This window comes from Liolophura sinensis, chromosome 6, assembly GCF_032854445.1.
Source record: "Liolophura sinensis isolate JHLJ2023 chromosome 6, CUHK_Ljap_v2, whole genome shotgun sequence".
Taxonomy (NCBI): Eukaryota; Metazoa; Mollusca; class Polyplacophora; order Chitonida; family Chitonidae; genus Liolophura; species Liolophura sinensis.
In genome coordinates this window covers 59,575,891-59,588,320 of record NC_088300.1, presented here as the reverse complement: position 1 = coordinate 59,588,320, position 12,430 = coordinate 59,575,891, and the positions used below count along the sequence as shown (strand labels likewise).

General features: G+C 39.5%; 1 protein-coding gene and 1 long non-coding RNA gene across 2 annotated transcripts in view; one reads left to right on the top strand and one right to left on the bottom strand.

Moving 5' to 3' along the window:
* Positions 1 to 4,515, top strand: part of LOC135466171 (uncharacterized) — an 8,267-nt gene extending 3,752 nt beyond the window's left edge. Inside the window, exons 2-3 of the long non-coding RNA XR_010444097.1 lie at positions 8 to 3,995; positions 4,426 to 4,515. This is a non-coding gene — a long non-coding RNA (uncharacterized LOC135466171). The remainder of the gene's footprint in view (positions 1 to 7; positions 3,996 to 4,425) is intronic.
* Positions 4,516 to 7,517: 3,002 nt separating this feature from the next.
* On the bottom strand, positions 7,518 to 12,344 carry LOC135466170 (uracil-DNA glycosylase-like). The gene is made up of 8 exons (XM_064743549.1): positions 12,172 to 12,344; positions 11,549 to 11,761; positions 10,023 to 10,118; positions 9,533 to 9,587; positions 9,205 to 9,247; positions 8,696 to 8,784; positions 7,970 to 8,148; positions 7,518 to 7,676 (listed from the first exon to the last, which is right to left on the bottom strand). Exons 1-8 carry the CDS (start codon positions 12,244 to 12,246, stop codon positions 7,533 to 7,535), a joined length of 894 nt encoding a protein of 297 aa, XP_064599619.1. The 5' UTR covers positions 12,247 to 12,344; the 3' UTR covers positions 7,518 to 7,532.
* Between the last annotated feature and the right edge of the window lie 86 nt (positions 12,345 to 12,430).

The window sequence follows — 12,430 nt, the reverse complement described above, 5'->3', positions numbered from 1 at the left end:
ACTGGAGGCAATACATGACTGAATTAAGGGACTGGATGAGAAACATGATCAAACTGAGGGATTGGATGATATACCTGATTTGAATGAAGGGTAAGAAGGCGTACATGATTGAAACGAATGAATCAGAATACATGATTTAAAAGGAGTATGAGATGATAAATGGTGGGAAGGATGGGAAGGAGGGGATGAAAAAGATAAAAAAAAAACTGAGTGAGGGTTACATGGGATACAACTAAAATTAGACATGGAGAGGATACAGGGTTCACATCAACGGATGGAAGGTAAACAAAATGAAGTGAATGATTACAACTTCAGTGCACCTCAGCCGCATTGTAACGCCAATACATCATGCTAATACAATATTAATGGTGGGATGGATAGACACTTGATTGTAATGAGTAACTGGAAAAGATACAGAATTGAAATGTGAAGATGTCAAAAAAACCAAAATCTGGCTGAATTGAGACACTGGAGGTACATTATTGAAATGAAGGGTTGGAAGCCATAAAGAACATGATTGAAATAAGAGGATGTCAAAAGGACTGAATGGAGGGATTGGAAAGGATACAAAATTCAAATAATGGGGAAGAAAAGGGCATTTCACTAGGGATTAAAATGAAGGATGCACGACTGATTCAAGGGGATAAAAGACGACTGAAATCAGGGGATGAAAGACACATGATTGAAATGAGGGGATGAAGGATACATGATTGAAATGAGGGGATGGAAGACACATTATTGAAATGAGGGATGAAGGATACATGATTGAAATGAGGGATGAAGGATACATGATTGAAATGAGGGGGATGAAGGATACTTTGCTGAGATGTTTGGACAGGAGAAACAAGAGAGCAGATGATTTAAACTCACATACCACAGAAGAATAAATGAAAGGTGTTTGGTGAAGGATTTATAACTGAATCAATGTTGAAAGAATGGGTCAAATGGGAGGCACAACTGGCTTAGTTTTAGATGGTTGACATGATTGGTAAAACAAGAGATATTGCTAAAAAAAAGGGACATGGTTGACCTCATTGGTTAAATGGGATGTAAGATTAGCTTGAGGGATGGTAGTGGACAGGATTGGGCATGACTAAAATGTAAGATGAATAATCAACATGACATCAACATGAGAGACAGGACTAAATGGAGGGATGCACATGCGACATGATTGATAACATCAGAGACCTGGTTAAATGAGGGATACATGGGTGGTTGACACGATTAGTGTGATAAGAGACATTCTTACACTGAGGGATGGATGGTTGATGTGACTGGTGAAATGGGAGATGTGATTGAATGAAGAATGGATGGTTCACAGGATTAAGAGACCTGATTAAATGAGGGATGGATGGCTGACATGATTCATAAAATGGGAGACCTGATTAAATGAGGGATGGATGGTTGACGGGATTGGTGAATAAGGAGAAATGGCTAAATGAGGGATGGATGGTCGATTGTATCATGATTGATACAATTGATGATATTAAATTCAACGATGGGTGACTGACATGATTAAATGAGGAATGGACTTAAACATCATTGATGAAACGAGAGACATGATCAAATGAGGGAGGGATGGTTGACATGATTGGTGAAATGGGAGACAAGATCAAATGAGGGATGAATGGGTGACAAGGTGGAGTACACCCCGAGAGGCAGCCAACATGAGCTGAACTTACAGCGACCGCATTGGTGACAGACTCCTCGGTTAGGTGACACTATTAAACTGAGGGTTGGAATGTGGACATGATTGGTAAAATGAGAGACATGATTAAATGGGGGAGGGATGGTTGACATGATGGATAAAATGGGAGACATGATTGAGGGAGGGATGGCTGTCTGACATGATTGGTTGAATGAGAGGCATTAATAAATAGAAGAATGTATGGGTAACATCACTGGTAAAACGGGGCATAAAATGTTGACAAGATTGGTGAATTGGGAGACCTGATTGAATGAGGGATGGAATGTTGATATGATTGGTGAAATGAGAGACATGATTAAATGGGGGATGGATGGTAAAGATGTTTGATGGAGTGGGAGACCTGATTAAATGGGGGATGGATGGTTCACAGGATTGAAGAAATGGGAGACATGACTTTAAAACTGAAAGTTGTTGACATGATTACATGCGAGACAGAATGGTTTGATTATCTAAATAGGAAACATTATTAAACCGAGGGATGGCTGGTCAAGATCACAGATGAAATGAGAGACATGATCAAATGAGGGATGGATGGTCGACATCACTGATGAAACGGGAGACATGAACAAATGAGGGATGGATGGTTGACATGACTGGTGAAATGGGAGAAAAGATTAAATGAGGGATGGATGGGTGAGCTGAATGCTCCTCATGTACACCCTGAGAGAAAGCCAACATGAGCTAGACTTGAACTCAAAACGACCACATTGGTGACAGCCTCCTGGGTTAAGCAACATTATTAAACCAGAGGATGGATGGTCAACATTATTAGTGAAATGGGAGGAGACATGATTAAATGGGGGATGGATAGTTGACATGATTGGTTAAATGAGAAGCATTATTAAATGGAGTGATGTGGAGGGATGTATGGGTAACATCACCAGTAAAATGAAAGAAATGTTTAAACTGAAAAATGATGACAGGATTATCTAAATGGGAGACATTTTTAAACCAAATAATGGATGATCAACATTACTGGTGAAATGGGAGACCTGGCTGAATGAGGGATGGATGGTTGCCATGATTTGTGAAATGAGAAGCGTTCTTAAATGGAGGGATGTATGGCTAACATCACAGATAAAAGGAGTCAAATTTTCAATTGAAAGACCTGGACACGATTAAATGGAGGGATACAATCCTGACTTCACTGTCTAAATGGGAGACATTATTCACCTGAGGGACTGATGGTGGACATGATTGGTGAAATGGGAGACCTGATTGAATGAGGGATTGATGGTAATCATGACAAGTAAAATTGGAGACATTCACTGATGAGGGACTGATGGTGATCATGATTGGTGAAATGGGAGACCTGATTGAATAAGTGACTGATGGTGATCATGATTGGTGAAATGGGAGGCCTGATCGAATGATGGTGATCATGATCGCTGAAATGGGAGATCTGACTGAATGAGAGATGGATGGTTGTCATGACTAGTGAAATGAGAGACATGATTAAATGATGGTGACCATGATCGCTGAAATGGGAGACCTGGATGGTTGACATGACTAGTGAAATGAGAGACCTGATTGAATGATGGTGATCGTGATTGGTGAAATGGGAGACCTGATTGAATGAGGAACTGATGGTGATCATGATTGGTGAAATGGGAGACCTGACTGAATGATGGTGATCATGATTGGAGAAATGGGAGACCTGATTGAATGATGGTGATCATGATTGGTGAAATGGGAGACCTGATTGCATGAGGAACTGATGGTGATCATGATTGGTGAAATGGGAAACCTGACTGAATGATGGTGATCATGATTGGTGAAATGGGAGACCTGATTGAATGAGGGACTGATGGTGATCACGACTGGTGAAATAGGGACCTGATTGAATGAGGGACTGATGGTGATCACGAATGGTGAAATAGGGACCTGATTGAATGAGGGACTGATGGTGATCATGATTGGTGAAATGGGAGACCTGACTGAATGATGGTGATCACGATTGGTGAAATGGGAGACCTGATTGAATGAGGGACTGATGGTGATCACGACTGGTGAAATAGGGACCTGATTGAATGAGGGACTGATGGTGATCATGATTGGTGAAATGGGAGACCTGATTGAATAAGGACTGATGGTGATCATGACTGGTGACATACGGACCTGATTGAATGAGGGGCTGATGGTGATCAAGATAGGTGAAATAGGAGACCAGACTGAATGAGGGATGGATAGTTGACATGATAGGTGAAATGGAAGACATGAACAAATAACCGATGGGTGGTGGACGTAATTGGTGAAATAGGAGACCTGACAGAATGAGGGATGGAAGGTTGACATGATTGGTGAAATGGGAGACATGATTGAATGATGGTGATCATGATTGGTGAAATGGGAGACCTGATTGAATGAGGGACTGATGGTGATCACGACTGGTGAAATAGGGACCTGATTGAATGAGGGACTGATGGTGATCATGATTGGTGAAATGGGAGACCTGATTGAATAAGGACTGATGGTGATCATGACTGGTGACATACGGACCTGATTGAATGAGGGGCTGATGGTGATCAAGATAGGTGAAATAGGAGACCAGACTGAATGAGGGATGGATAGTTGACATGATAGGTGAAATGGGAGACATGAACAAATAACCGATGGGTGGTGGACGTAATTGGTGAAATAGGAGACCTGACCGAATGAGGGATGGAAGGTTGACATGATTGGTTAAATGGGAGACCTGACCGAATGAAGGATGGAAGGTTGACATGATTGGTGAAATGGGAGACCTGACTGAATGAGGGATGGAAGGTTGACATGATTGGTGAAATGGGAGACATGATTGAATGAGGGAGGGGAAGGTTGACATGATTGGTGAAATTGGAGACATGATTGAATAAGGGAGGGAAGGTTGACATGATTGGTGAAATGGGAGACATGATTGAATGAGAAATGGATGGTTCACATGATTGGTGAAATAGGAGACCTGATTGAATGAGGGATGGAAGGTTGACATGATTGGTGAAATGGGAGACATGATTGAATGAGGGAGGGGAAGGTTGACATGATTGGTGAAATTGGAGACATGATTGAATAAGGGAGGGAAGGTTGACATGATTGGTGAAATGGGAGACATGATTGAATAAGGGAGGGAAGGTTGACATGATTGGTGAAATGGGAGACATGATTGAATGAGAAATGCATGGTTGACATAGGGACCTGATTGAATGAGGGACTGATGGCGATCACGACTGGTGAAATGGGAGACCTGATTGAATGAGGGACTGATGGTGATCATGATTGGTGAAATGGGAGACCTGACTGAATGATGGTGATCATGATTGGAGAAATGGGAGACCTGATGGTGATCACGACTAGTGAAATAGGGACCTGATTGAATGAGGGACTGATGGTGATTATGATTGGTGAAATGGGAGACCTGATTGAATAAGGACTGATGGTGATCATGACTGGTGACATACGGACCTGATTGAATGAGGGGCTGATGGTGATCAAGATAGGTGAAATAGGAGACCAGACTGAATGAGGGATGGATAGTTGACATGATAGGTGAAATGGGAGACATGAACAAATAACCGATGGGTGGTGGACGTAATTGGTGAAATAGGAGACCTGACCGAATGAGGGATGGAAGGTTGACATGATTGGTGAAATGGGAGACCTGACTGAATGAAGGATGGAAGGTTGACATGATTGGTGAAATGGGAGACCTGACTGAATGAAGGATGGAAGGTTGACATGATTGGTGAAATGGGAGACATGATTGAATGAGGGAGGGAAGGTTGACATGATTGGTGAAATGGGAGACATGATTGAATGAGGGATGGAAGGTTGACATGATTGGTGAAATGGGAGACATGATTGAATGAGGGATGGAAGGTTGACATGATTGGTGAAATAGGAGGCCTGATTGAATGAGGGAGGGAAGGTTGACATGATTGGTGAAATGGGAGACATGATTGAATGAGAGATGGAAGGTTGACATGATTGGTGAAATGGGAGACCTGATTGAATGAGGGATGGAAGGTTGACATGATTGGTGAAATGGGAGACATGATTGAATGAGGGATGGAAGGTTGACATGATTGGTGAAATAGGAGGCCTGATTGAATGAGGGATGGAAGGTTGACATGATTGGTGAAATGGGAGACATGATTGAATGAGAGATGGAAGGTTGACATGATTGGTGAAATGGGAGACCTGATTGAATGAGGGATGGAAGGTTGACATGATTGGTGAAATGGGAGACCTGATTGAATGAGGGATGGAAGGTTGACATGATTGGTGAAATGGGAGACCTGATTGAATGAGAGATGGATGGTCAACATGACTGGTGAAATGTGAGACATGATTGAATGAAGTATAGATGGTTGACAGGACTGATAAGATGGGAGAGATGATTGAACTGAGGGTTGGCTACCAGATATAACTGCTTAAATGTGAAGCACGATTGAAATACACTGGATGCATGTTTTGATTCATTAAAATATTTGGATGTGAGGAATGATTAAAATAAAGCGAGCGGATGATAAATATGATAGAAACAGACACTGGACGAGTGATAATTCATATGAAATTAGGATAAGATTGGAAATGCAAAATAAAACATCACACGAGATTATGCGGGTAAAATTGATGGAATGAGGTGTATGTTCTTTTTATCAACACAGTGAGAATCTTTCACACTCTTCGATAAGGTGAACACCTTGTGATGATGAATGATGAAGTGAAATGCACATACAAGTAAACAATCAGTCAGTTAGAAATGGCCAATGAAATCAATATTAAACAAGCAATGTGATGACGTGCCACGTAAGCAACATGCAGTGAAATTAGCTGACATGACCGACTTTCTGGTGAAAATCACCTATTGGTTAACTATTCGTTGTTGCAAGTTCATGTGCAAACACTTTGTAGGTGTAAAAATTCCAATCTTTACACCACAATCGCTTGTCTTTGTCAAGAACAGAGGTTATCAGAATCTTCAATGATCCCTATGTGTAGCTGCACAAGATGAGGGAAAATAGTACCATTTTCCCATGAACACAGAGATGATAGGACAATGAAAGTGCACACATACTGATGTTGAAGGGTGATGTGAATGAGCATGAATCATTACATATTATTGCCTGTTTCGGTAGTGATGCTTAATGTTTGCCTAAGTTTTTATGTCGTACTGACAAATTTTTTCAGTCACATGCTGATAACGTTTTTCTAATAAATTTCAAATATGGATCAAATCATTCAAACAATCAAAACAGTTTTTCTGTTCATTTCTATTGATCGACAGCTCTGCCTTTAAATTACTGATGTTTGGCAACTGCTACATCTCACGGGTATATCAAAGAAACATTGGCAATCATTCAAAATGAAGCAAACACTAATCTAGTATTTCAAACTACGACAAAGCACTTGCACCATGTTAGAACATGTACTAAAGACCTTACAATAGTAACATTGAAGATATATGTATCAAAACACTACCACCTAATACATCACACATGAACACATTAATATGGCAGTATCTGATATTTCTTTTCCACACTCACAAAGTCAACCAACACCTTGTCATGACTTACCACGAACATGGTATCTTAATCCCAGAAATGTACCACATGCATATGAATGCACTTCTTATGGGTACCACAATTAAAATAGTTTTCTTACAATTGCACCAAAGTATTTCTGAAGTGTTGATATAATCACAAAAAAGCATAATTATTGAAATATACATGTAACTGATTTCTGCTTATAAAAAATTACCCCTAGTTATAAATCTGAACCTAGAATATATAGCCCTTCCCTCATTCAAACTAGTCCCTCAGTGGAAGGTAAGCACTTCTGTGGATTAAGGCAGATGAGTCCAGTCAATGGGTTTCTTCCCGTTACTCTTCAGGAACTCGTTAGCTTGAGAAAAGTGTTTACACCCGAAGAAACCTCGATGGGCAGACAATGGAGACGGATGAACAGTCTTCAACACATGATGCTTCTTCTGTAACAAGTCAAAAAACCATCAGGTTTACGTACTTGTTCCTATTTTTAACAGATTTGCCAGTATAGGCAAACACAGAAATATCTATTAATTTGGCACTTACAACCATTTAAAATTGCAGACTGCAATAAAGAGATGAATATTTGGTTTAAAACACACCTGATCACCACTATAGCAGTAATCATATTTTGTCCTTGCTAAACTATGAACATTTAACCACAAAACCCGAACACTTAGAAAGATTGGGCTTATCTTATGTAATGTAATACTACTGTGTGTTATTCACCGCTAACCTTATCAATGCATGCCCCCTTCTTCTGAGCGTAAGACCCCCAGAGCATGAAGACAACGTTTGTCTGGGAGGTGTTGAGAGTTCGGATAACGGCATCTGTGAACTTCTCCCAGCCCTTGTCTTTGTGGGAGTTCGCATTGTGAGCGCGCACTGTCAGCACAGCGTTCAGTAACAAGACACCTATAAACAGTACAGCAAAGAATGAACTTTTATATCTTAGTTATAAAAGGCTGACCCAAACTAGATATCATTCGGTACTACAAAACAGTGCCAATACTTTGGACTGCAATTAATGAAGCTCTGTACTGATGCAATGTTGTCGAATACAACCCAAAACTTCAGCTCAATACACAACGGACTTTAATATTTGTCTTAACATGAAAGCTTTTGATTCAGTACTTTACAGGAATTAACACATATTCAGGGCATCAAAAACTGAACATTCCCATTACTGTTGTTTTACTTACATACAACACCTAAGCTCAATACATGCAGTACTTTTAAGACATTGCTGGCACTGTTATTTGTCTCCGACTCTCAGGGTATGACAGCTATATTTGTACTTTACACAAGTGTCTGTGAGCTAAAAATCCACATATGCATGTGTATGTTATATCAATTCCAAAACTAAATTTCCAAATGAATATCAAAACATTTCCCTCTGGGAATTGTGACTGGTATTTCTAAAGTCTTACCCATTACAATACAGAATATTAGGACCACATACCTTGAGTAGCCCATCCTGTGAGATTTCCATGGTCGGGACGTTTGAAGCCTTCAATATCATTCTCCAATTCTTTGTACATATTTACAAGACTGAAAGACAATTCCATGCACTTTTATCACACAGCCACGAGTGAAGCACAAGCCAAGGACAAATGATCTGTAACATTCCCTATCCCATCAGATTAATGCTTTGGACGCAATTAATTTATTATTTTCTTTAAGATGGGAGATTAAACAAAATAGAATTTCTTAATGGCCCAACCTTTACTTATTAATGATGTGGTTAATAAAACAATGCTGTCTAACAGTCATCATTACACAGTGCACAGGTGAATCAACATTACAAAATAATCCATCATATTAAGGGGGCAACTGAACTCTAACAGAACATGACTTAACTCCCCTTAATGCAGGTTACAATACGGCAAAATGAATGGTAAAATAATACCTATCACAGATTTTAGATACACAACATAATGTCTCATGTCTATAAACAGCTACTGTATTTACCTGGGAGGTGGAGCCACACCCTTCTTTACACTAAAACATAAGCCTGAAAAAAATAAAGAGATTATGATCAAATATTATTTCTGTTTCAATATTATGTTTGAACATTCAGTTGTACATTGCCCTTTAATTCATGGAACTGAAAGTTCATAGTAGTCAAATCGTTAATATATATCTTCTAGCAAAGCTGAATAAAATCCCAGCAAAAGCTATATAATGCAATGCTGTGTGTTTTGAAAATCAGAAATATCATCAGGATGCTACAATTGTGCTTTTCTCAGAAATCTCCATTACCCAGCAAAACTGAATATTGTGGGCAAGTTATGCTTACCATGAGCTTGTCTCACACCATGATAAGGATCTTGTCCAAGTATAACAACTTTGACCTTCAATGAAATGTAAAATATATATTTAGTACAAGGCTTGATCCAGACAATCAGTATATAATGGAAAACAAGTTCTGCTGGTAAATAATTTTCAGGAAAAGTGCTGTCAGTGTAGAATCGCGTAACTATCTGTCCCAGAAACTCTAATTAGTCTAAATTTCTTTTTATTACAAGACTTCCTTCAGGCTACCCTTTCTCGAATTGGCAACGGGAATTGTGAACGTACAAAGTCATCGATACTTTTACATACAAAACAGTACTAAAGTTCCTTTAGGCTTTAAAATTACTTGATAGGAACACTTTAGTTTTACCCAGGAGTACCACGCTTTTTAAATTCAATAAATCAATTTCAAGCCTTACAAAGATTGAGAGTTCATGAAATCTAGATGGCATATCATGTTCAGATTACTTAAGTGTTGCCAGCGATATTTTCACCTGGTTGATAGGACAGGTGTTTGTCCAGGTAAACACCTCATCAGCTGGAGGATACACAGTAACCTTTTCCCTCTCAGCAGCTACAAACTGTGACAACTGAAAAGATAGGCAAAAATCAAACTTATTTTTTTCATGTCTTACTGTTTCATGCTGTTGTATTTTTAAAGACCATGTCAAGTTACTTATGATGCTGATTTTCCTTTCTTTTCGTTAAAATACCTGACAAAATAACAAATTTTTCGTTCAAACTCCGGCTGTCTAACATCTTTCATTGTTCATACTCATAGATACATGTATTTTTAATTTGCGGTTCATGATCCTTTTGTTCCTTGAAATGTTTAAGTTTGTGAAAATGTGCTAAGAATATCAGGAGACAAAACTATTATTTGCAGGAGTTCATAGAAGTCGTCTGGACAAGTGGGAATTCGGTCCGTCAATTGAATAAAAAACTCAACAACGGTTATATTTATTCAATTTGAGGTTGTTTGTAGAAAAGCATATGCAAAATTTTACATGAATTCAATTTCAACATATTAAAAGTCTGCGAAGGCGTGACGAGTTATCTCCCTTTTACGGAAATCTTCATGACCTCCCTTTGATCAGATCAAACACGAGACATAGTAAGCTCCTTTGGTCTCAATAATTTGACCTACTTCGGCTTCCGATCATTCTGTTTCTGACATTAGCCTAACACGAGTCTGACTAGTTTCCTCCCCTTCAAGTCAGGAGGCGCTAACATCTTCAGCTTCTTTCAAGGCAAGCACGCAGTTTGCCTGCAGATTTTGTTTTTGGGAGTCTGAAGTTTGATGAATGGCTTATAGCAACAAAACCAAAATCTTCTTTGCCAGATATGAACATTTACCAGTGACATTGATTCACTGTAAAAGCATGTTTTTGTTCAAAGACTTACATGTGTACCAGACAGGACTTCAGTTCAAGCCATTGAGATCAAGCTGTACTTGTTGTGGAAAAAGTGACAATTCATTGTAGCATAAAGTAGCAATGTATTTTATCTCTAAATATGTAGACTCTCTGTCTAAAGATAATTATAGTTAATATTCCATGGTGTAAGTCACTATTTGTGGATTTCTTTATTATGTCATTATCGATGGCTGATTTTCACAGTAAATTTCATGTGATCGTGGCCTGTCAATAGGTCAAATCAAACTTCATTTTGAACTGCTTTCCGTTTATTTTGAAAAGTAAGGATACTATTTCAAGAGAATGCACAGAACATTCATCTGGATGCACTATTCTGATTCATTTGTAGTACACACATAAGGCATTGCAAGACTTCATTTTCTCAAAATGGTTTACTTTTTGTTTTAGATTACTTTTGACTTGCCCTTTTACAAACTAAGAGTGACAACCGCATAGTCCATAAGCCATTAATGCAGGACCATTCTGTCTTGATTCCTTATTCTTGAAACAGAAACTCAATTTCGCTCAGAAAATGGTAGCTGGTTCTTGGAAAAATTACTTCTATGAACCCCTGCATTTGGTGCACACTTTTTGAGCGCACTTACTTGTATAAAGTATGGTTTACTGAATTCAGGGGCCAATGCCTTATACCAGGTTGGTCCGACAAGACTCTGCAATCCATCACTGGACTTGGACGAAAGTTTCTCCAAAGCTTTTCGGCGGTTTTCCTCAATCCTCTGTTTCTGTTCCGGAGACAGACTCACGTTACCTTGATCAGCCTTGTCATCGGTTGCTTTGAGTTTCTTTGGTGTTGTGTTCTGAAAAGAAGATTACGTTGATGATTACAACAATTAGGCTAACCTTTAGTGCAGACATTGCAATACCCACAACACCAATCTGCACACGCCGTACCTCTTAGAATCAGTAATAAAATACCAGTGCTCATGCTACAACTCAGAACTGGCTGACTGAGACAAATTTATTTTTCATGCGCTATACCTGGCTTTAGCTTTGATGAAGTCAGAGCTTCAGTGACAAATACTGTGACCTCACCGCCCCGATGATTCAGCCTTCGCTTGGCTTAAGGCCTAGATAGCCATGCGAGGACAACGACTTATTTGGTTAGGCGTTTGATCATGATCAAGCGTTTACTAATACCACAGGCAGCCCGGGAAAGCCAGTCCACAACAAGAAAACAAAGAACTTCTCAGTCCACCTAAAAGCTCACCTCTTTCTCCGTGGATATCGGACGTTTCTGGCTGGTGGGCTTAAAGAAAGATGAGATTTTTCCCTGACCTATCATTGTGCGTATGTTTTGCCACCAAAGGCGGCAGATTATGGTCTCAATATCATCTCTCTTCTGCCTGATCCCTCCCAGCCAGAATACCTTTGTCCCGCCTTTTCTCCAGCACATGCGGTCTGTTTGGCGCAAAAATGAAAACGAGACCGCAATTGTTTGATTTCACCATTCAGATTGCCTGTACCAA

Coding starts and splice junctions, on each gene's coding strand:
- LOC135466170 (XM_064743549.1), bottom strand. CDS start 12,246: ATGATAGGTCAGGGAAAAATCTCATCTTTCTTTAAGCCCACCAGCCAG. Junction 10,119..11,548: donor GTAAACCATACTTTATACAA/GTAAGTGCGCTC, acceptor CTATCTTTTCAG/TTGTCACAGTTTGTAGCTGC. Junction 9,588..10,022: donor ACACCTGTCCTATCAACCAG/GTGAAAATATCG, acceptor ATTTCATTGAAG/GTCAAAGTTGTTATACTTGG.